This window comes from Eptatretus burgeri, chromosome 1 (assembly GCF_056783735.1).
Source record: "Eptatretus burgeri isolate ZD-2024b chromosome 1, Ebu_testis_v1, whole genome shotgun sequence".
Classification (NCBI taxonomy): Eukaryota; Metazoa; Chordata; class Myxini; order Myxiniformes; family Myxinidae; genus Eptatretus; species Eptatretus burgeri.
The window spans coordinates 16075324-16101068 of record NC_140961.1 but is presented as its reverse complement, the minus strand read 5'-3'; the positions used below and the strand labels follow the sequence as shown (position 1 = coordinate 16101068).

Sequence of the window (25745 nt, the reverse complement as noted above, 5' to 3'; positions counted from 1 at the left end):
AGTTGTAAGTAAGCACTTTAGCTGTATACATGCCCAACCCGACAATAGTCTGGAAGGCTCTGACACATTGAATGAGCTGTTTGCTGCATCCAGTCCAGAGAGCTCGGTTGTCATGCATGGGTTCAGTTTGCAAACCATTGAAGACAGCAAGATGGCATCCGATTTATCTAAGGAATGGGACGATAGTATGAGCAGACACTCATGGACTGAAAATGGTAGGCTTGTCATCATTCTCGACAATGAATCTCTCCAGTCTCTGCCAAATCTCAGATATAAGCAGTTGACCATTTAAATGCTGATGCTGTGTGGACTGTGCTTCCCCGCTGACGGATGTCTGGTAGCTTGTACATGTTGCTGCGTTCGAGCCTGGGGAGTAATTGCTGAAATCTATCTGTCTGGGTTCTTCCCAACATCTTTGTTCCTTTCACATTTCTTTCTGTTTTGTTTTTCCACTATTCTCTTTATTCATTCTAATTCTTGCTTTTTCCTCTCTTTCTTTGTCTAGCTCTCTAAGGAGCAGTGAATTCTTGCAGAATTTTTCCTGTAAGGTTCACTTGGCTGCGCCTGGATGGGTTTGAGGGTTGTGGAGTAGCAGCTGAAACCCGAAACCGTGTGTGTGTGTGTGTGTGTGTGTGTGTGTGTGTGTGTGTGTGTGTGTGTGTGCGTGCACATGTAACAGGGTGAGAGTTTTAGTTAAAATTTTATTGGAAAAAGGTGCATTTTTGACATTAATTTTTATGGGATAACCTTTCGAATGCCATTGGGAAAATCAGTATCCTACGTGTAAATTTCCGAAGTCAAGTCTTTGAGCATGGCTTGTAACTTGCTACACATTGTAAACTGAGCTTATCAATGTTCTACAGGTCTAGCCCTCATCACTAAATAGCTCCTAGTTTGCTTATCATCTGAAAGCTTCCCTTACGTCACAACGTCATCATGTACACCCATTTTCATTTGAAAGTGGACACAATGACAGGACAACTTGGCAACAGCTCACTGAAACAAGACACATCTCATGTTCATTCACAATTACTCCTCTACTCTGGCACACATTTTCATAATCTGTTCTTTTTAACTTAATCTAGGTGAGTGTAAGAATAATTTAACATCAATTTGTTGCCCCTACAACCTTCGTCTTTACTCGAACTTTATCACGAGCCTTGATTCGTACAGAGAAAACACATCAGTGCATCACAAGCTGACAAGCTGAAATCGTACAGACCTATTTTGCTGCTAAGTGCAACATTCAACCTTTTGGAAAGGCTTATCCTGGAACGAATCTACTATGTAGTTGATGAGCAATTTCCACATGAACAGGCTGGGTTTTTTAAGCTACGTTTGACTGTCGATCAAGTGGCAGGATATTGAAGGATATTGAAGGTTCAACTGCTATCGTAGGATATTGAATATGCGTCTGATAACAAACAAATAGTCAGAGCTGTCTTCCTTGACCTTAGAGCAGCGTACGACACAGTTTGGCATTAAGGTCTCTGCCACAAACTGCTGTGTCGTCCCAGATCATGTGATGGTTAATTTCATCGTGGAATTTCGATATCATCGCTCATTTGTTTTGCAAACTATTGATGGGCAGATCAACTGATCATATCGTTTGAAAAATGGTGTTGCCCAGGGGTCTGTGCTTGCGCCAACTCTACAATGTATACACTCACGATATCCCTCATATGAATGTGAATCGCCTTGCTGGCTCTGGGTTCTTCTTTTGAACAAGTTGAGAACTTGCTGCCGAACGACATGCAAACAATGATGAGCGACCTTGAAACCTGGCACCTAAACCTCAGCATTGGCAAGATGCTGAGTTCTATTTTTCACTTACGAAATTGTGACACCAAGTGCAAACTGTCCATACCTGCTAATGGGGAACTGATCAAGTTTGAGGCCAGGCCCACCTACCTCGGAGTATGCCTTGACAGGAGCTTGACCTTCAAGCCGCACCTGACTAAACTCAGCAAGAAAGTCAACTCCAGAAATGCTCTCATAAGTAGGCCAGCAGGTACAGAATGGGGTGCATCTCCCCAAGTTTTATGCACAACTGCGCTTGCCATTGCTTATGCTCCTGTTGAATACTGCTCAGTCATTTGGGAAAGAAGTACATACACATCTAAAGTGGACGTTGCACTCAACGAGCCTATGCGAATTGTATCAGGCTGCATAAAAGCTACCCGATCATCTTACCTACCAGTGCTATCAGATATAGAACCGTCTGACATCAGTCTCATGTTCAACATTGTAAAAAAAAAAAACATCAGACGACTCACATCACCTTCTTTTACATGATTGGATTCATGAGAGGTGAATGCCAACGTGACTCAAGTCTCATCATACACTGGCCAATGCAACACAACCTCTGATCGATTCCGATTTTCTTACTGGTGATCACTACAGGCACAATCTTTGGACCAAACGATTTGCCACAGATCAATCTCGTCTCGCGAACTTTATCGATGAACCCACATTTCGACCACCATGCTGGGACTTACCGCGATCGTTTTTGGTTTGCCTGAACCGGCTTCGCTCAGAATCAGGGGGATTTGCCTACAACATAAACAAAATTGGATTCGCTAAATCCCCCCCTGTGTGGTTGTGGAGCAACACAGACCACCGACCACATTATCCATCAATGCACCCTCGACAAACCCCCAAATGGTTTACAATCACTTCACAACATTGATCAACAAACAATAGAATATATAACATCAAAATTGGTGATCTGCCACATACGAATGATGATGATGAAAAGCTGATTCGTGCTTTGTTCAAATCGATTCAAATATGGAAATGTGGAAAAATACAATTCCACTTGAAGTCTGTGGTTTTTAAAAATAAAGGGTCCGTAATGCAAGTTGAGTTCCGGAACTTTGTGAACAATAGACGAGACTATCATATCATGAAGAAAACTCAGATGAGTATGCATTCATTAAAAACTAGAGCGAAGTCGATGGTGCGCCATCACAAATCCTGATGCCACTTCCCACCGAAAGCAAAGTTGAAAGATGGCAAAAAGTTCCACCAGGAATGACCCAAAATCTAATTTTGAATTAAAAACAACAACCTCGTTTTGACCCCTGTGACTACAAGTCCCCACCTCCTGGGGCACGAACCAGAGTTCAAATCAAATAAAATTGTTACATTTCCTACATCCCCCAATTGGACTGGCTGGGTGGTGTAGGACGTGATGGGTGGTGTTGCACGTGCTGGGTTGTGTTGCACGTGCTGTGTGGTGTTGGACGTGCTGGGCGGTGTTGGACGTGCTGGGCGGTGTTGGACGTGCTGGGCGGTGTTGCACGTGCTGGGCGGTGTTGCACGTGCTGGGCGGTGTTGCACGTGCTGGGCGGTGTTGCACGTGCTGGGCTGTGTTGCACGTGCTGGGCTGTGTTGCACGTGCTGGGCTGTGTTGCACGTGCTGGGCTGTGTTGCACGTGCTGGGCTGTGTTGCACGTGCTGGGCTGTGTTGCACGTGCTGGGCTGTGTTGCACGTGCTGGGCTGTGTTGCACGTGCTGGGCTGTGTTGCACGTGCTGGGCTGTGTTGCACGTGCTGGGCTGTGTTGCACGTGCTGGGCTGTGTTGCACGTGCTGGGCGGTGTTGGACGTGCTGGGCGGTGTTGGACGTGCTGGGCGGTGTTGGACGTGCTGGGCGGTGTTGGACGTGCTGGGCGGTGTTGGACGTGCTGGGCGGTGTTGGACGTGCTGGGCGGTGTTGGACGTGCTGGGCGGTGTTGGACGTGCTGGGCGGTGTTGGACGTGCTGGGCGGTGTTGGACGTGCTGGGCGGTGTTGGACGTGCTGGGCGGTGTTGGACGTGCTGGGCGGTGTTGCACGTGCTGGGATGTGTTGCACGTGCTGGGCTGTGTTGCACGTGCTGGGCGGTGTTGGACGTGCTGGGCGGTGTTGGACGTGCTGGGCGGTGTTGGACGTGCTGGGCGGTGTTGGACGTGCTGGGTGGTGTTGGACGTGCTGGGTGGTGTTGCAGGTGCTGGTGGTGTTGCACGTGCTGGGTGGTGTTGGACGTGCTGGGTGGTGTTGGTCATGCTGGATGGTGTGGACTTGCTGAGTGGTGTCACACATGCTGGGTGGTGTTTGTCATGCTGGGTGGTGTTGGTCATACTGGGTGGTGTTAGTCAAGCTGGGCGGTGTTGGTCATACTGGATGGTATGGACTTGCTGAGTGGTGTCACACATGCTGGGCGGTGTTAATCATACTGGGTGGTGTTGGTCATGCTGGATGGTGTTAGTCAGACTGGGTGGTGTTGGTCATACTGGGTGGTGTTGGTCATAATGGGTGGTGTTGGTCATGCTGGATGGTGTGGACTTGCTGAGTGGTGTCACACATGCTGGGTGGTGTTGGACCGATTCCAATATATATATATATATATATATATATATATATATATATATATATATATATATATATATATATATATATATATATATATATATATATATATATATATATATTATTTTTTTTGTATACCCCGTGGAGGCTCGTATGAGAGCCAACACACAGAAACGTACAACAAGGGGAGCAGGAGACAAGAGGGGTGGGAGAGGGAAGGAAAAAATATTGTGGAACAGAGATATGAGGACATCTGTGGAAGGGAGAGGGATGGGGCAGGGTACACATGGTAAACAAGATGGACACTACATGGACTTTCAGGTCCCTACACAACAGGGACTTTCAGGAAGAGAAGCAGGGAATTTGAAGGAGGTGGTTTGGTGTGGAGCAGCAGGGGTAGAAAAGATCATGGTTTTGGATGGTGAAGATCGATAGTGGTGAACAGCTGTTTTGAATAATGGGAGGGAAGAGTGGGAGTGAAGAGAGTGTGGAAGTTTGTTCCAAAGGTAGGTAAAAAGTAGCAATTAAAGGGTGAAGGAGAGTAGTGATTCTTGATTTTGGTAGTTTTACCAGAAGGGGGTTGCTGGCGGACTTTAAGCACACTGCGGAAATACGGGGGGGGTGGGAGGGGGGACATATCACAGTGCAGGGGTGAAGCTAGATAAGAGACGGTAGAAGACAGAAAGAGCACCGATCTGCCTACGGTGAGAGAGTGACACCCAAATACTCAGCATCATCACGAGAGATACCAATGATCCTAAATGTCTTGGTTTCCACAGCGTGAAGACGAGAAAGCTGAGAGGTGGGAGCACCAGCCCAGATGGGACAGCAGTACTCCATCAGACTGTAGACGAAAGCTTTGTATGTGGTCAGGAGCTCAGGAGGGCCAAGGAAGGACTTTGCATGACGGAGGATGCCCAGTCGGCGACTGGCTTGGGAGGCCAGCTTGGAGATGTGGCTTTCTCAGGAAAGATTATGGCAGATAATGAGACCCAGAAGCTTGAATGAAAGGACATCTTCAAGAGGATTGTTGAAAAAGGAGATGGGGGGGATTTTCCAGACAGACCATTTGGAGAGACAGTGAGAGTGTGAAATTTGTCAGGATTGAAAGACATGTTCCATGAGTTGCACCAGTTTGTGATTTTATCCAGATCTGCAGAGAGTGAAGAGGTTGCTGCCTGCCGATCTGAGAGGATTTCCCAGAGTCGGAAAGGTCATTGATGAAAACCAGAAAAAGAACAGGGCCCAGAGCACTGCCTTGAGGAACTCCAGCCTGGACAGGAAGAGGGGAAGATAGAACTCCATTAAGGGCCACACGTTGGCTGTGACAGGAGAGGAAGTCTGTCAGCCATGAGTGAAGATCTCCTTGGATATGATGGGAAGAGAGTTTGGTGAGCAGGGCGGGGTGCCAGACCATATCGAAGGCATGCAATATGTCTAGGGAGATGGCTCTGATTTCATGTCTGGCATTGAGGCTCTCCATCCATTGTTGGGAGAGCAGAAGCAGCAAATCCAAGGAAGAGTGACCTGGTCTGAATCCAAATTCCATCCCATCCCATCCATTGGGACCTTACTCTGTGCAGAGCATTGGTGCTGCCTAAGTAGTCTCCTTGGCTATTGGTTACAATCCTGGATGGGTCACCACTCCGACACAGGATATCAGCATGCTGGTACTCATTTTGCCGACCTCGGAAGGATGACAGGCAGAGTCAACCCCACCCGGTATTAATTCAACAGCTGAACAGAATTTGAACTCAGGATCCTCGGATCCCAAGCCCACCACCCTAACCGTTAAGCCAACACCAGGCATAATCTAAATTGATGATCAAAAATCAAGCCATTGGAGAAGAGGAAGTATTTAATGTCAGAAGCAATGATGAATTCCATAACCTTGCTGATGAGAGGGAGAAGGCTGATTGGCCTGTAGTTGCAGGGATCTGTTTATGCACCTTTTTTATGCAGGGCAGTGATGTTTGCTGATTTCCAAGCAGATGGCAGATGACCTTGAGCAAATGAGAGGGTGGATAGAACAGAGAGAGGGTGAGCAAGAGCAGAGGAGCAGGTTTTGAGGACACGTGGGCTGATGCCGTCAGGACCGGTTGCTGAGTCCGAGTCGAGGTTTGACAGCAAGTTCTCCACCTTGTCAGGAGAAAAGGACACAGAGTCCAGGAACAGCTGGGTGTGACTGGGTAAGGTGGGTGCAGAAAGCGATGGGTTTGGGTGGGTACAGAAAGCAATACCCCCCCCCCCCGCACCCCCCACGCAGCTTTTTTTATTTTTTCTAAAAGTGTGGGGATAATGAAAAGCTTTGACCAACATAATGAACTAATACTTCACATGAAGAATCAGTATCCCCACACTTTAAAAACAAACACAAAAACGGTGGGATATTGTAATCGGCCCTGTCTGTCCATACACTATCCCCTCATAAACGGTTGTGCAAAAATTCAACAAACTTGGTCCTTAAGATCACCACAGGCCAATAATGTGCAAGAGCAGTATAATTTTTGACCCCACCCAATGGGCGTTGCGGTGGGGTTAAAAGGTCAAATACCAAAAAATGCAATTAGGGGCACATTTTGAAACATTTTTCATGAAACTCAGTATCTGCAAATAACATTGGGGGACAAATTAAACATGGAACAATTTTTGTGGATTTGACCCCAGTTCATGCCCCATGGTGTGGGAACTTGGGTCATAGTGGTAAAAGCAGATGTTTTAAACGAAAAAATTGATATTGGGACATTCCCAGTGGAACGTTTTGACATCTTTCAACTTTTCTTCAGGTGGAAAGCGTGGTGATTTGTGAAGGCACACCATCGACTTCGCTCTAGTTGGACTTGTGCTCAATAATCTGACATCTCTGACATCACAGTGACGAAATTTGTTTGAACAGAAAAGACCTCTCTTTATACTGAACTGGAGATCTTAATGTATGACAGCACCATCACTTCCCAAAATGTCCTCAATGTTTCCAAACTCACGATTGAACATAGAAGCCAGAATATTCAGCATTACAACCGAGAACACTGAGATGCGACAGCAAATTTCAAGCAAAAGCAGAGCAATCGCACCACCACTAACGTGATTTGAGGAAATTCAGAATCAAAATGATGATGTTCGCAACAACAAGCATTGCCAGCAATGCAATCAAATTACCCGTGACCGAGAAAGGTTTCCAACTCCACTGGGCATTGCTGGTCAGCTTGGGCAACGCCACCTTGAGCTTGGCTTGAAGGGAACAGACAATCTCTTTAGTTTCTCCATCATGTTTTTATCAACAGCTCCATAAGCCTGACACATTCATCTCACCTGACAGCTTCAGAATATCATACCTCCATCTGTATACCTTTTTAGCCTCAATTTCTGCATCCAAATAGAGTGGTGCACACCCTTACTATGCAATGTAAATTCATTCATTCATCTAAGGACCGAGGGGAAAATAGATAAAATAAATAATTGTCGCAAAATCAATAACAAGTCATGATTACAGCGTGACAATTTCTTCATGACCTCACGTACTCCAAAACTTTTTAGAAAAACTGCCGATGTATTTTATGTAAAGGAATGAGAGCTTGAGAATCATATAAGAGCAGTGAGATGTGATGATCTGTAGAAATGATGGGCCAACTGATGAGACACTTTGGTGAAAAATAAAGGTTGGAGACACTGTTATTTGCTGACTCCATCAATGTTTGCTGCTTCACCTCGATTTTTAAATCCACACGCAAATCGAAACCTCTGTCTGATGGATGGATAAACATGGGGGCAATACCCCTGGGCGCTCACCGAGTAGCGGCTGGATAAGATAACCAGGGAACCACTGGTAGGCATGGATGACCCACAAAATATGTAATGGAGAAGAAAGTAAATACCTGTGGATTTTTATATTTTATTGTTTAAGTAAATCCCCAGACCCTGTATATTTTTTTTAATATCGTGAACAAACTTTGGTACATCATGTGTGATGAAGGTTGTGGTCAAGTTTCATCGGAATTGTATGTGTAGTTTCTGAGAAAAAAGCAAATGAATATTTTAGTGGGGCAATCCCCACCCACAAGTAGACCCTCTTAGACCCCCATTCTCTTTTAATGGTGTGAACAAACTTTGGTACATCACATGTGATGAAGGTTGTGGTCAAGTTTCATTGAACTTGTGTGTAATATCAGAGAAGAAAGCAAATAATATTTTGGAGGCAACACCCCCTCACCCTTACACTCCCTTAGACCCTGATTTTTCCAATGTCATGAACAAAGTTTGGTATATCATGGTTGATGAAGGTTGCAGTCAAGTTTCATCAAAATTGTGTGTGTCGTTTCTGAGAAGAAAGCAAATACATATTTTGGGGGCAACCCCCATAGACCCCCTTAAGGCACGATTTTTTTTCATGCCATGAACAAACTTTGGTATATAGGGTGATGAACATGCATCATCCCATAAGCTCCTCGGAACTACGTTCCAGGTGAGCTAAAAATGAAAGAAAGAGGGTGGAAAGGGTGTAAAGGGGAAGGGGGGGGGAAGATAGTTACGCTGAAAGATTTACACCAAATGGCTCTCGCAGCAAAGCTCGAGGTTTCACAATTTGTAACCCAATTGATTTAGAAAGACATAGTAATGACATTTCCCTTATACAATCAACTCCTTCAAAGCTTTTATGGAGGTTTCTTTCCTCTTCCTTCTGTGTTGCCTTTGCCCATTATTATACCCCACCATCCTCTTGCGCATTTCATACACATCTTTCTTTACCCTGCATTCCTCACTCTCATCTTCTTTGGCCTTTCTCCTCCATCCCCCTTCTCAAAACATTAATACTCTCTGACCTCCTCCACAAATTAATCTTCATATTTATATTCATCTGGATGTTCACAGATTTTCAAAAAAAGTTGAGAAACCTACCAATTTGTGCTAAGGTCTGACAACTAATCTTGTTACACTTCATTGAAAATTGCATTCAGTGTCAGATTTGAGAATGGAGTCTTGAAACAAGAGCTAACATCGAAGTCAAAAAACATTCGCCTTGTACGTGTTAGAGCCCAAAATATACAAGAGCCGTCAGATGTGCCGTGGATGTGTGCCAATCATCTCTAATACCACCACAATACGTGAATGAACTTCAACACTTATATTTAAAAATGCAGTCCCATCAGGAATTTATAGCTTGACATGCAAGAATTAGCAAATGCTATTCAAATCCCAATTACATGAAAATTGTTCGGTGAAAATGTAATGGATTCATGAAACGGATAACTTCAGTTCAGCAAATGGATTCAAATGACAACTTGTTTACACTGATAACCCACGAGGCCAAGGCAGTAAATGATTCTTCCATCCTACTCACCTAATGTTCTGCGAATGTTGTTGGCGATTCTCAAAGTATTTCATGATCGGACGTCGTTTATACCATCCAAAAGCAGCAAGAATTCCGATAACAATCAGCAACACGACGGCAATCAGAATATAGATGGGGCCTATTTCACAGGATGAATATGGAGGAGGTAAGAAGGGTCAGAAACAGACAAATGAGAATTCATTTTCAAAATCCAACTGATTTATTACGAACCGACATAACGTCCTACAAGGTTTGCAGCAACAGTACAAAGCAATCAAGTTATAGCTCACAATGTGAGAGCAATTTTTATTTAATTTACACAAGTCCAGGGGTTTCTCCAAAATATACTGTTCCGCTGAACTACACAAGAGTCGGCTGAAGGTAAGGGCCGACAGGGTGTTCCAGATGAAATGCCTGTATTTTACACGATCATTAAAAACAAACAAACCAAAAAACTAATGATTACACAAACATAAAACAGCAGGTAGCACTATAAAGAGGAAAACGTAAACTTTTATTTGATGCACTAGCTCCTTTTTTAAAGGTTATTTCTATGGGAATGGCCTTTTGACAATGCGACAAACAATCTTTATAGAATTATGATATTGACATTCCCCAATGGTTTAAAAAGGATATACCACACCCACACACCATTGATCATGTCTAGGAATACCTCCATTACTGAATCGGTGTCAGGATCATCCTAAACTCTTTACCTGCACAAAGACCTCCAGTGGTCAGTGACAAATCTGGACCTCAATCCAGGCAATTTCAAAAGTGGCTCCTAAAGAAGCAAGTCTACAGAATGGCATCCAAGACTGTTGACAATGTGAAAACAGTGATCCGTAGTGACACACATCTTACTAGCGGAGAATGTATGAGAAAATTATGGACATGTGCAAATGGACACGTGATATGTTCAATCAGAATGGCTGTTGTATCGAATATTGTTGTGGGGCCGGGTCTCAGTGGCGAGCACGACCACTCGATGGAGCAGTAGAATCGGCTCCACCGAACACCCGGAATTTATAGGTCGTCACCCCGGATAACTCTGGAGCCGACAGGTCCCTTATCGGACCGATGATCGCCAATAGGTCGACCACGTGGGATAGGGTCGATTGCCAATTTCAATTTACCTAAATACCCACATCCTCCAAACTACCGGGGAAATTCACCCTCGGCAGGATCTGCACGATCCGGGCTGTTACCGAGCCAGATCCGAGCCGTACCCCGAGCGGAGAGTACCAGATTCCTGCCGGGCCGATTGCCCTATTACGGCAACAATGAAGCCTCCTAATTCCCGTTCGCAGCGTGGCAAACCAATGATAGAAACACAGAAACGAGCTGGTACATTCAACAATCGGGGTATTTATTTACAATAATCGGGGAGGGAAGCACACAAAGAGCAGAGCTATCACGACTATAAGAAATGCAATGTACAATGAGCAAAATAAAGCACTTACACAATTCTACTTGAAGACAGGTCCACACACAGACAGACACACACAGAAATGGACCCTGTCGGGTCTTTATTGAAGGCTTCCAGATCGAGGACAGGTGAGCTGGAGACCAGAGCCTGTGCTTGGACTTGTCCACTTCGTGTGGTCTTCAACGATCCGGTTCGGCGGGACTCTAACCAGCAACACGATGCTGCTCCAAGCACCAGGTACTGCGCTCTCCAACCGGCCATGCACTAATCGACCAAGACCAAGGAGAAGATCAGAGGCGACGATGACCCAGGACCAGACGAACCAGCCAGCACCAAGACCCACGACCCCCAAGACGACAATGACTTTACGATGATGACCACAACCCACGCTCCCAGCTTGGCGTTCCTTTATATTCCTTTTTCCTCCGGGGTGAGAGAATCGCCATCTGAGGCGATCTCCACCCTCATTGGCCGGGGTGCCGTGGGAAAGTCGTTCTCTGTGGCCTGATTGGACAAGGGGCACGCCCCTGCCTTCCTGTACGGAGTCCCAGTCTGAGGCGATGGAAATCTCCGCCCACGTACGTGGCCGAACGCACGTGGGCAAAGGCGTCGGTGTGTGAAGTGAAGTGAAGGAGATTTGTTGTAAACGAAACTCCGTGGCGCACACATGTAATTCCCATTAGACACAGGTAGGGGGCCCTAACTATAAACACACACTTACCGATATAACTGTTCTATAAGGACCTAAATGTTGAGTGCCCATGGCTGCCAGATTTGTAACAATATATTGTGACGTCCACGGGACTTGAACAGTCCCGCCAACGTAGAATGAGCCGAAACGATGGAGGCGATTTATTTGTTTATAACCCAAACATGGCGGTTCTAATCGCTCTACCGCAAACGGGACGAGGAAGGTGGCACGAGTCACTTTTCACTGAGTTGATGATGTTTATTTGTTTTTCTAATTATTACCAGAAATAACAAGACTCGGCAAGAAGAGGGATCCGGGGCGATTCGACGGGATGGTGTGGGATCGGGCATGGGGAAAAACACAGACAATTCCAATGAATATACAGTTCTCAATCCCTCTAAGGCACCAAGCGCACACACACACACACACACACACACACACACACACACACACACACACACACACACACACACACACACACACACACACACACACACACACACACACACACACACACACACACAACGTAGCTATTTCTGGTGGTCAGGCTGGACTGTGGTGTGGACGCAACTGTCCCTGGATCGGCGTCGGACGAGCCGGCCTTGCTCTCGCCAGGGGGGGGGCAGGAGAAACCGCAGTGCTATCGACCTCCTGGTCCTGGCCCAAGTCCGCTCACAACCGCCAGGGAACCAGCTCCGGCGCCAAGTCGCGAGCAGGAGAGGGAGGCAGGTCCGCCCGCCGCCCGACCCCGCACTCCGAGTCAGCAGAACCCCAGAGCCAACCGAGGCTCGGCGCGAGGCTCGGCAAGGCTCCCAGACACGATCAAGAACACGATCGACTCAGCACAACAACCAGGACGCTCTCTGCTGCCACAGCTTCCACACCAAAAAAACCACGATCTTTTGGTTGTAATCTTCTTCCTCTTTCTTTTCGACCCCGAACAGAACCTTTTTATCCTTCGTCCTCGTTACTCCCAATTGAACCGTTTATTGGCCCACCGCCATCGCCTTCCGCCAATCATGATCATGGGGCGGAGCCATCCGCTGCACTGTCCTGTGACGTCACGGCCAGTCTCCAGAGAATACCAAAAAGTGGTTTACGCAGACACACTTACCCTATCCCGTGTCCCTATCTAATTACGTGACAATTATCATCTCCCCCCTTGAAGAAATGAACATTTACTAGACACCTTATCACCACTGAATTGCTACTTATTACATCGAGATCCTGGTAAACTCGAACAGCATGGCATACCTAATTAAACATCCTAATTACCCTTTGAATGCATACCCCCCCCCTCAAACGTAACAATATCATGACATGAAAGAAAACTTGAGATTTTCCTCTGTATAGTGAAACCAATGTTGTGTTTTTTCTCATTATTAGTCCATTATTTATTAATAAATGTGTAAAGCCATGATGTTTCATCTGGGACACCCTATACAAAGCAATGGATGGCAAAGCAGCAAAGGTGAAGAAACCCAAAAAGCAAAGAAATTCCAAGGCACCACAGGCAGTGTTGTGATCTTTGCCAAAATGAAACCCTAATCAACCAAAATAGCATCGTGAAGCATTTGGAAAAAATAGTGAAGAGTCCTCAGGCTCTGTGGAACAAAGTTTGAGCTCGAAGGAATGAAAAAAAAAATCCTTTATAAGATCCATGTAAAAGGATAGAGGAGAAAACAAGCACACAAATGTCATTAATTTGAGTAATGAATGAAGCACAACACCATGTACAGTGTAACAATCATACATCACGCACTTTCCTCTTGCACAACAATCTAATTACGGATGCATGGTGGCAGTCAAATAGCGAGCACACTGGAGAAGAAAAGCAGAGGATATGGGTTCAAATCCAGCTGAAGTAAGAGTAGGTATCGTAAAAAACATAAATCTGGTGTTTGCAAAGGGAAACCTCATTAGTAGACAAGAAGAAAAAAAAACGAGGTCAACACCAAACTTGTGAGCAAAGACGCCAACCCCCCTTTTCAAGGATACCAATCTTGGCCCGGAATGGTTTGCCGGCATTTCCCACAGCAGTGACACTATATGCTAAGGAGCATCATCATTTGCAAAAAAAATAAACATCAGTAATGAACTTCAAAAGTGAGATTTGGGAGAAAATGGTTCGTCTGTTCGGCACTCTTTATGGCAGAATGGGATAAGTTATTATTCTTGAAGGTTTTAGTATTTGCTGTAATGATTTTGTTTTCGGTCTGATGTATTCGTTATTTATTGAGGATACAGTAGTGTTGGTAGCAGCCGAGTAGGTAAATGTATTTGCTTGGAAGCACGTAGTCTAAAGCCTAGGTGTAGTCATGACTAGTCGAGAGTGGTCGTTATGTACATTTTTTTTAAATGTGGGATTAGATTAGTTGGTGGGCAGTGCAGGTAAAGAAAGGTAGTTGAAAAGATGGTTAGGAAATGAATGAATATCTCTATTGAATGAAAGAACAAGGAGAATATAGAGGAAGATTATAAGCGGTGTGATAAATGTGTGATGTGGGCAGTATCGGGAATCGTGGAGTGTAGTCTTTGCTGTAGGAAGTGTGCAGAAATGGCAAACCTGAGTGTTGTTGTGGAGGTTGAAGGAATGGATAACTACTTTGGAGGAGCTGAACGTTTTTGTTTTTCTGGTATCCTTCCAAGAATAGGAAAGAGTCTAATTCATGAGTGAGTGATATCAACTTCGGTTTCAAGGATGGCGAATGCAACAAGGTTTGGCATTTTTGAAGCAATGGGAATCATTTTGGGGGTAAAGTGAACAAAGGAGGCAGCATTGGCACATATTGACATGAGCCAAATTGACCAGAGCACACAATTAGGATTCCGGCACCGTACAACCAGTTGTTGCAAAAATGACGAAGCAGCAGCACAGACACTGCAGTCTCTTCAGCATACATTATTATTGATGACAGATGTTCTCTTACTAAAATACCTTTTCCATAATTGTTTTGTCTGTTAGCTGTAGGAAGATTTGTTGTGAGAACTCAAAAAGGATGTTTCGCAAAATGCATCCCACCCCTCCCCCCACATTCTTTACCTTGTCCACCTTACCCCCTACTCTACCCATCACCCACCCACACTGACTCCCTCAACTTTCTCATTAACATGTCCACACATTTACTTCATATTTTCAAAGCTTTGCATAAAACCTGCACCAAACCACATCCAAAGTATAATTTAAAAAGCCGATAGTACGTTGGCCTAGCCACAGATCGTGTATCACATGTTATTTACCTTTTGGGGTACATTTAATACAGGGCTTGCATTGATTTGCATTTTGTTCCCTGAAGAAGACCACACAATGGTTCTGACAATGAACCTCAACCTTACCTTTAGGCTATTTTGAGTTGGTGGTACTTTTTTTCATTTTCAAAACAGCTGACTGAAGAATATGTTGGTTCTGGCTCATTTTCACAAAAAACGTTTTTTGAACTCACCCCATATTTTTCACCATTTTAACCATATTTTACCTCATTTTCTGGTACACTTTTCCATAATTTTACCTCTCGTGCACTTTTGTTTGTTTACCCAATATTTTTAAATGAAAAAAAAAAACATTTTTCACTAAAAATCCTACTTTAAAAATTTTTCTCCACTGCTACTTTTTTCCCTACCTATCAAAATAATTTAAAGGAAATTATGTCATAAATGGTGATGAAAACGTCAGAAAGATGCATAATCCTACTTTTCACTAAACATTTCATTAATAACCAAAAACTGTTTTCTTTCAAACTTTTAAATAGGAGAGATTCCAGAAAGAATGTTAAAGAAACAAATTCAAAGAAAAATAAAAAATAACTTGATAGATGACTGAAAAAATATAGAGTTTAACTTGTGAATAAACTGTAATCAAACCAATTTAGTTTTCTACAAATGTGACAAACAAAATGGACCTAAAATCTCCAACATTCAAATCACATAACTTGTAAGTCCATGGAACTGCCTCAAAAATTTACAAAAAAAAAAAAAACATAATTTGTCCATCTTCTGGTATAACCTTTTTCAAAATGGGACTTCCATCTGTAAATTTGAACAATCACACGGATTGAATTTAGATTTTCTCAGGTTGATCTCTTTCATATTCTAATCTTGTAGATGTTTTTCATTTTCATTTTGTTGAACAGGGACGGGCATGTTAAGCAGGGTCAGACGGCATAAAATAATTGACTACTGTTGTAATCATCCTCAATTCCTTCAATTAATAGAAACCTAATTCTGATGTTGTAAATTCAGTGAACTTTTAAAATACAATTTCTCTTTCAAAGTGCGATTAAAACATTCAACTACATCAGCTTTCGATTTGTGATAAGCGCTGTATAGTTAATACCATTATATTTTGAAAAATTCATGAATGTCCCGTTATAAAACACTTCCTTTATCAGTCCCGAATTTCTTTGCTTTCCTTTTGCTTTTCTTGAATATTGTTGCGGTTATAGAGAAAGACCCCAGGGTGATGCACTCAACACGTAAGGGATCCTCAGTTCGATATCTCATTAGTAATTGTATTTAGTCAGGATACCTTTCCCCTCATAACAGGGACGGGGAAAATGCGTTGTGTGTGTTTAGCAGGTTCTATCCCCTTTGTAATTTCCCACCTTCCTGAAATCCCCCTCTTCATCCATCCATCCCAATCCCTCACCATTTTCCTCTCAAACCTCTCTGTCCCCATACCTTCATAAACTCCCTCACCTTCCCCCTCTAAAACCTCTCCTTTGCCATACTTTGTTAAACCACCCCCCCCCTCTTCATTAATCCATTTTTCCCATTCTTCTGAAACCTCTCTTCCTCTGCACCTTCCCATAGCACAAACCAAGCACACAACGCAACATATCTTACAGGACACACATTATGTTATAAAACATAATCAAAGGCATGCAGTGCGCACTGAGTAAAAACTCCTATGGGTCGAGCCCATGCTCAGCGGGGCCCCGTGGCAGGTGGTGTGGTGAGTGGGCGGGGCTGCCCAGTTGACAGCGTCGCAAACACACCAATGAGAACGCAACACACGAGGGTCAGAAGGCCCTGGAGTAACCGCCTCGCCTTGCCCAAGGCCAATAAAAGGCAGAGCGCACAAAAGTGAGCAGCTGATATGCACCCAGGGAACTGAAGTGAGACCAGAGCTGCCTGCCCACCTGTTTGGTTTTAGGGACTGAGCAAATGAGTTACGTTGGAGCAAGGCTCCAAGAACGAGCAGCAGCACGAGTTCTCTCAGATGCATCAGCCTTCATACTGACTTACACGACATTTTATTTCTGTTTCTACCTCCAAAATGTCTACTTGAGGTGCACAAAAGAGAGCGATATGAAAAAGCTATCAGCGCTTAACCTCTTGATACACCTGGGCCAGGTACTTACACGCATATCATATCTTTCCTTTAGAGCCTATGCTGCATACGCCGCAACTCTCCAGACATGCTGCGCGCGCGCGCGCACACACACACACACACACACACACACACACACACACACACACACACACACACACACACACACACACACACACACACACACACACACACAACATTCCTTTCCTTCCTCCTGTGTGCCTTTAATATATATAAACTGTTTCCATCCTGCTTGACTGTCAGTTTCCCAATTGGTTAGACATAGCGTATATAATAAATAGATGTGAAGTTGTACCCATGTGATCGCTGTGCGAAAGAGCCGATGTCCCTCCTACGGTTTTGCTCGGCTGTACATAATAAATAGACTGGGTGGGAAGTCGAGAGTGCGGTTCCACAACTCAGAGGGGCTAAGTCGCCGGGTAATGTAAGCCTTGGCATGGGGACCCCACCAGATTTATCCTCTTCAGATGGCGTCCGTGGTTGCTCAACAACCAGTCGGATTTCACAGCTATCCCTGGCTTGTCGGCTTCATGGTCGGATGTTGAGTAGCGGGTCCAAGCCACCCCCTCGTGAACCCCGCGCTCACCTCCAAAACCATAACAATATCTTTATGAAAGCATCTCCAAGACCAGCACCCATTTTATTTTTCAAAGGAACAACCCACACATATCTCGACCTTAAATCAATAACATAGCATATTGTATCCCCATCATTTTTTCTGTTACATCAAGGAGCTTGACCCTATGTGATCAACTGCTTTAGAACAAACCTTCCTTCTTTTAAACATTGTGATTATTGCTTTATGTAATTCATAAACTAACAATTGCTCAGTCTTCACAAGATCATCATTAGAGTTTAAAAGGTTTTTTTCAGGCATTATATACTCAATATTTAGCATTTATTAGTTTACAATAAGCTTATCCACCTTTTCTCTCGATGTGAGATTTCGCATCAAAGATAAATTATATAACATTTCTCGATTAGCTTCATGTTTTTCATCGAACATGCTCTTGTCATAATCAATATCGTGTTTCATACAAACTTCATCAACCTTGCTTTTCAGTTTGCTCCAAGGATTAGGGTTTCCTTCTTCGTCCAATTGCTTATCCAAGTTCATTCCAGGAGCACAGAAAAAATACCCAGGTAGGTGTAATTCTCCAGGTATCCCAGATGTTGTAAATTTACTTTCTGCTAAAAGCTTTTGTATATCACCACCTGAAGCACTCACTTTATTTGTTTTAGGTTCCCTTGTAATTTAAACAAATCAACTTTTTTAAACAAATCCCCCTTCGTATAACTATTACTTATTTTTACTTATAGCATACAAGATATTTTTCGTATCTTTTTTTTTTTTTGTAAGGCAAAAAATAATATTTATCAAATGAGGAATTTTAAAAGTCACCTTTAACTTTCCTACAGAGTGAGCAAGCCTTCTTGGCTTTCATGAAAAAAATAAATTGTATCTTAATTTGTAATACATAAAGTATCTTCCAAAAAGAGTCTTTATTCTTTCATCCATTTATTTAGGATAAAATTCATGATTTCTTTGCCATTGAAGGCTAATTTTTAACCAATATGGAACTTTATCATAATCACAAAATTCAACTAAAACAGCAATCGGTGGACAGCATACTTCTGCCAGGTGGAACCGTTTCCATTTTGTATCCCATTGTCCAAAGATAAGTCGGATCTGCATCTGGACCATAACCAGAATCTAATTGGCTTGTTCCTGTCACCTACCCAACTCATCCACCAAGTTTCATAACAATCCGCCCAGAACGTTTTGAAATATCATGCTATAAGTAAACCTTTAAATATTGCCAGGGTTACATTCATGGAAAATGCTGCGATATTCAAAACCGTGATAGTTAAAACCAATTTCCTATAAGAATAAGGGAGCTAGGTTCCCTTAGATGTCGAGAAAGGTAGGTGGCAGCAAAAAGTAAACATATCACAATTGAAATAAAAATGTAAAATAAACACAAATCGGCTTTGTGATGAAGTCTCCTGCTGCGTTGAAGCAGATTAAACATTAAAACGCATATTAAACTTGCCCCCTCACCCACCACCATTTCTCCCATATTAGTCTCTCACGTCATTTTCTTTTGTAATCTTTCAGTTTTTCTTTTATAAATCATTCAGCAGATCCGTAAACAAGCTAATAAATAAAATTTAATAAACTACAGTTTATCTATCATTTTGCACTTTGGCGCCATTCCTTTATTGACGTGCTGAGAAACAACAAAAGGCTCGTGGTACAAAATAACTATCACAACTCAACTCAAAAACCACGATTGGTTGAAATGAAGTCCTAAGATAACTAAATCGGTACGTAAAGAGGTTGCCGCAATCGTTCAAAACCACGATATTCAAGGGTTTACTGGATAACGTTTTTGGCCCCATCTCTCAATGGTCAATAATCACTTAAAAAATTCTCAGATCCCAATCTTCAGAAAAATCTTACCCATTTGTCCTTGTCAAACACCCAACCACTCCACAAAGTTTCGCCTGAATCCGTCCACAACTTTTTGAGATATCCTGGTATATATCGTTTTTGGCTATATTTCTCAATGGTAAAGAATCACTTTAAAATAAGCCTGGTGTTGGCTTTATGGTTAAGGTGGCTAGCTTATAATCTTAGGGTCTTGAGTTTGAGCCCTTGTTGTGGTGTTGAAATAACACAAAGTGAGTTGACTCAGTCCGTCTTCGTTCCGAAGTCAGCAAAATGAGTACCAGTTTACTGATATTAGGGGCACTGCTTCAAACTGCACGGCCACGCTTCCAGAAAAATGATGCAACCGGCAACCACAGGCTGCATATGAAACAACAACTTAAAAAATTATTGCACCCAGATCCAAATTTCACCAAATCTAATCAATTCAACTTTGTCACACACCCAACACATCAACCAAGTTTCACCCAAATCTGTCCATAGGTTTTTTTAGATGTCCTGCTCCCAGACAGACAGACAAACACACAGACAGTGGTGAAAACATAACCTCTGTCCACCTTAGTTGGCAGAGGTAATAAAACCTGCGACAGCTTCTTTACCAATTATATGATTAAACTAATATAGTGTAAACCTCACCATAATCAACCACTTCATCTTCTTGAGTTCCTCATCATTTGTAAGTGGACACTGTTAAACATTTTCCAGAATAATTTATTGACGAGTGTGGTGTTTGTGTTTTGAGCAGCCTCAGTAAATTAAAATTTACACAGTAAGAAACTATCCGTGAGATTTAAGTAAGTTTGTTGATTATTTAGTTCAAAGCTTTTTATCCCATTTGTGTTCCAGTTATTGCATTTCCTTCAAGTAATCCTCTTTTTTAGTGGAATATGAGAAGACATTGGTATTGTCGAAATCGTAAGTATTATCAATCACTTCCATATTTGTATTTATTTCGTAAAAAAAGAAATTAGGTTTCAAAGAAGCTTAAAATTTTGAAACTCTGGTCTACAATATTTGAATTATTTTCTGCTTTTCTTGTGGAAATAATTGAGTTTTACCTTTCTTAATTCCTTTGATTGCTTGTAATTTTAACAATTCCGTTTGAGTATCTTTCACACACTTTACAGCACCTTCAACATTTCGTGACAGCAGCAGCAGCTGAGCTTATTACCCTGTGCACGTAAAGCAAAAAGCAAGGTCAAGCAATTGGTTCATGTCCACCCATCTGTCTTATCAGTTTATGATGGAGGAACAACTTATTTGAATCGAATGTTGTATTTTGAACAAGAATCGGAATGTGAATATGAAGAAAAGTCTTTTGTTTTACCATACCTTGACTCAGAATTCATCCTGATAGCACATGTGCAGAGAGGTGTGAGATATTTTTACTCTGTCTGCCTGCCTGGAAATTAAATAACAATGAAAATCATTCTAAACGGGAAACTTGCTGTTTATAAAGATGTCATAACGGACACATATGACAGGCATGAACAAGCGTAATGTGTAACACGGTGATGCAATACACACTGGAAAAACGGTGGTAAAACCCAGAATTTTTTTATGTATATATATTTAAACCTCTTTTAAACCTTTATTTAAAATGAATTATATACTTTAAGACTGTAGAAAACAAATCACCTTCATAATACTTCCAAGAATCATGCAATATATCAATATACAGCATTAGAGGGCACTGCATGTTTGGGGGTAAAGAAGAGGCTGCCATAATGACTATGTACCATGTTGATTAATGCTGCGTTCGATGGTAATCAATAAAGACTCCATCTCCAAAATTGTGACTCAACATCATCTTATTACATTGTATAAGGGTGGTTGGTGTATAAGACTGGTACAGGAGTGATAAACTTCCAGATTTTTAAAACGATCTTTAAAATCATTATTTTATTAAAATTGAAGTACAGGATGGAGGGCCATGCTGTCCGTGGGCTTTCCCTTCGCAGATTCGCTCGAGTGCAATAAATTCATTGAGGCAAGGTTTGCGATAAAATTAAAAAAAACGGTCAATGTGCTCAAATAATCATGGGTTGGTGAACTATTTTCCACATTTATTCACCAAATTAATATGGGCCGTCAACACAATGACCCCATCAAACCCTCCAAGATCATCATCACCATAATCTCCATTAACTCGTCTTTGTTGTCGCCATAATCATCACCTTCGCATTATTGGATCAAGTTTATCATCATTATTATTAAAGGTAAGTTTCATGATCTTAATAACTCAAGAAATACACTTTATTTGATGTTCTTCATACAAAAAAACTGCGTTTTGGCTTAACGATTAAGGTGGCTGGCTTACGATTTCTAGGGTATTGAGTTTGACCGTCGTCCCATTAAATAACACCAGGTGGGTTGACTCAGCCTGCCACCCTTCTGAGGTCAGCAAAGTATGTACCAGCTTACTAGAAACAGGGAGCACTGCATCAGCGGCACAGCTGCACTCCCAGCAATGATGCAACTGGCAGCCACAGGCTGCATACAAAATAACAATAATAATAATAACTCAAGAAAACAAACTATATTTTATGTTCTTAATCCAGGAAAATAATACTTTATTTTATGTTCTTAATAACTTTTATTCATGAAAATAAATAGAACAAAATAATGCATAAACATGTTAATTAAGGGTACAGTTTGGATAAATTTTAAAGTTAACGTCCCATCCCTATTTTCCCCATAACCCCCCAAGTTTGTGGATTTGCCGTTCATGGGGATTTTCAAGAATGTAACCCCCACAAACAGCAAGGCCCTCCTGTATATTCCTGAACACTGCGTGGCATATCGTGTTCTATAAACTCTCTGGTTACATCTTTGTTTTAGTTTACAGCTGTGGAACCTATTCCCCATTAGGGTAATGATGACCTCATCTCTTCGAAAATGATAATTCCCGGATGTCTCTTAGGTTTATAGTAGCCTCTGCAAAGATAAACACCTTCAATTTGAAAATAATAGGGATTAGGAAGATCCCATCCACATCTTTATTAATTAATATTTGGATAACTCATGTTTTCTCACAATAATTTCATATTCATTCATTAAAAAAGATGTTATTAAAATTTGATTTCTCAAATGTGAATCTGATACTTATAATTTCCCTATTGAATTTCAGATCATCCAAATCCAAAACCATGATCTTTGCTACCCGAGCTAACCTCACCCAAGCCATCCTCCTTACAAATTTCATTCTGTATCCATTTTGTCCACCCCATGCATCCTTTCCTGCCCCCCACCCCCCATTCCACTCACGTCCATTGTTTGTCCAAGTCTCCTTCTATATTGTCCTTCAGCCTTGCTGTTGGTGTTTTCCCTCCCTCCTCTCCCTACTGTTCCTTTTGTCCTGTTACAACCTGATCCATTCAGTGTACTAGCTCTTCCTTGAGCTTTGAGAAAAGAAAAAAAAAAACAAGAGACTATGTGATTATCTGGGTTGGAAATTATGAAAAGTAACTGTGTATGGTTTTTGCTGACACAGGAAGATACATGAGATTATTTGGTTGTAAAATGAATATATACCTGATTGGGGCTGAGTATGCGCTGAATGAAAACATTGTACCTGATCGAACACCATCGCTCTAAGCTCCATCAATTAGGTGATAGTTGATTCGTATCAAATTTATTTCTGAAGATATGTGAATAACATTGTCACTGTAAAATACTTCGTTGCTTTCAATCTATTTTGAGATTACACCTGATAACTCTCCAAAATCTAAATTAATTGCGAATTGTGAAATCAACTATGCCATTATTTTTAAGCTTAATAGTTAATTTTGAAACATGTTTGAATATATATATATATATATATATATATATATATATATATATATATATATATATATATATATATATATATATATATATATATTCCATCGAGTTCTTTGAAACAACTACCTTATGAATTTTATAAATAATTTAATAGTTTTAAATTCTCTTAATCCTTGCTCAATTCCTTCTTCAATAAAAGGATTAGTCTTAACAATTCCTTCAGCTATCGAGCTTGCTTCTGTGTTTGTTTGCATCTACAAAGTAATTTTCTAATATTTCCATTATAAGCATTGTCGTGTGATTAAATTTAAAATCTGAGTTAATCACTAAGATTATTGTTAAAGAATGTTTAAGTGTTTTTATATTATTTTATGTTGTATACAATGTCGAGGATGTATGAGAGCTAGCACACAGAACGTACAACAAGGGAGCGAGAGATAAGAGGGGTGGGAGAGGGAAGGACAAAACAGTGGGGAACAGATACATGATGAGATCTGTGGAAGGGAGAGAGATGGGGTGGAAACACGGGGTATACATGACGGACACTACAGGGACTTTCAGGAAGGAAAGAAGGGAATTTGAAGGAGGTGGGTTTGGGGTGGATTAACAGGGGTAGAAAAGATTGTGGTTTTGGATGGGGGAAAGATAAGAGGTGGTGGTGAAAAGCTGTTTTAAAGACATGGAGGGAAGAGGAAGAGTGAGATTGAAGAGAGTGTGGGGGTTTGTTCCAAAGGCAGGAAAAAAGAGGAATGAAAGAGTGAAGGTGAGCAGTGATTCTTGATTTTGGTAGTTTTACCAGAAGGGGGTTGCTGGCGGACGTTGAGTGCCCTGCGGAAATATGGGGGGGGGATATATTGGGGGGAGGAGGGGTGAGACTGGAGAGGAGACGGTAGAAGACAGAAAGACTACCGAGCACCCTGTGGTGAGAGAGTGAGACCGCCAAAAAGTCAGCCTCATTGCAGGAGATACCAATGATCCAAAACGCCTTGGTTTCCACAGAGTGAAGCCAAGAAAGGTGGGAGGCAGGAGCACCAGCCCAGAGGGGAGAGCAGTGCTCCATAAGGCTATGGAAGAAAACTTAGTATGTGGTCATAATCTTAGCAGCCAAGGAAGAACGTTGCACAATGAAGGATGCCCAGTCGGCGACTGGTTTTGGTGGCCAGCTTGGAGATGTGGCTTTTCCAGGAAAGATCATGGCAGATAGTGAGACCCAGAAGCTTGAATGAAAAGACTTCTTCAAGAGGATTGTTGATAAAGGAGATTGGGGGGGGGGTCCAGATGGTCCTTTCAGAGAGATATAGTGAGAGTATGAGATTTGTCAGGATTGAAAGACATGTTCCACGTGTTGGACCAGTTTGTGATTTTATCCAGATCTGCAGAGATCAAAGAGGCTGCTGCTTGCTGATCTGAGCGACGACAGTTGGTACAGCAGTGGGTGCAGTTATCAGCAAAGAGATAAGGAGGGTTTTCCAGAGAGTCGGAGAGATCATTGATGAAAACCAGAAAAAGAACAGGGCCCAGAACACTGCCTTGATGAACTCCAGCCTGGGCAGGAAGAGGAGAAAGAGAACTCCATTAAGGGCCACATATTGGCTGCAAAAGGAGAGGATGCTTACGAGCCATGAGAGTAGATGCCTTGGATGCCATAGGAAGAGAGTTTCGTAAGCAGGGCAGTGCACCAGACCATATCGAAAGCACGCGATATGTCAAGGGAGATGGCTCTGATTTCATGTCTGGCATTGAGGATCTCCATCCATTGTTGGGAGAGCAGAAGCAGCAAATCCAAGGAAGAGTGACCTGGTCTGATTCCAAATTGATGATCGGAAATCAAGCCATTGGAGAAGAGGAAGGATTTAATGTCTGAAGCGATGGTGGATTCCATAACCTTGCTGATAATTGGGAGAAGGCTGATTGGTCTGTCGTTGCAGGGATTTGTTTTTGTACCTTTTTTATGCAGGGCAGTAATGTTTGCTGATTTCCAGGCAGATGTCAGAAGACCTCGAGCAAATGAGAGGGTGAATAAAACAGAGAGAGTGTAAATAAGAGCAGCAGAGCAGGTTTTTAGGACACGTGGGCTGATGCCGTCTGGAACGGATGCAGAATCTGTGTCGATGTTTGACATCAAGCTCTCCACTTTGTCAGGAGAAATGGGCACAGAGTCCAGCAACAGCTGGGTGTGACTGGGTAAGGTGGGTACAGAAATCGTTGGGTTTGAGACACAAGTCTTTGAAGCAAACATAGAGTTTAGGCATTCAGCCTTTTCACGTGCAGTGTCAGCTGTGCAGCCATTTGAGGTAAGGGAGGGAAATGGAGGGGGAACATACACCAGAAACAGACTTAAATAGATGCTACCAGGATTTG

General features: G+C 42.5%; 1 protein-coding gene and 1 long non-coding RNA gene across 11 annotated transcripts in view; one reads left to right on the top strand and one right to left on the bottom strand.

The window, feature by feature from the left end:
• Positions 1-25745, bottom strand: part of LOC147033930 (disintegrin and metalloproteinase domain-containing protein 12-like) — a 135776-nt gene that overhangs the window by 11429 nt on the left and 98602 nt on the right. For 6 of the 10 annotated variants that reach the window (XM_085873424.1, XM_085873439.1, XM_085873448.1 and 3 more), the window contains 2 exons: positions 9689-9818; positions 7510-7581 (listed from right to left, as the gene is read on the bottom strand). In XM_085873424.1, coding sequence (XP_085729550.1) covers positions 7510-7581; positions 9689-9818 — 202 coding nt within the window. The remainder of the gene's footprint in view (positions 1-7509; positions 7582-9688; positions 9819-25745) is intronic. The other 4 variants (XM_085873430.1, XM_085873469.1, XM_085873486.1 and 1 more) reach the window with 1 other exon arrangement.
• Positions 83-21386, top strand: LOC147033931 (uncharacterized). Its single transcript, XR_015056165.1, has 3 exons — positions 83-215; positions 18213-18292; positions 20448-21386. It is a non-coding gene; the product is annotated as an uncharacterized LOC147033931 (long non-coding RNA).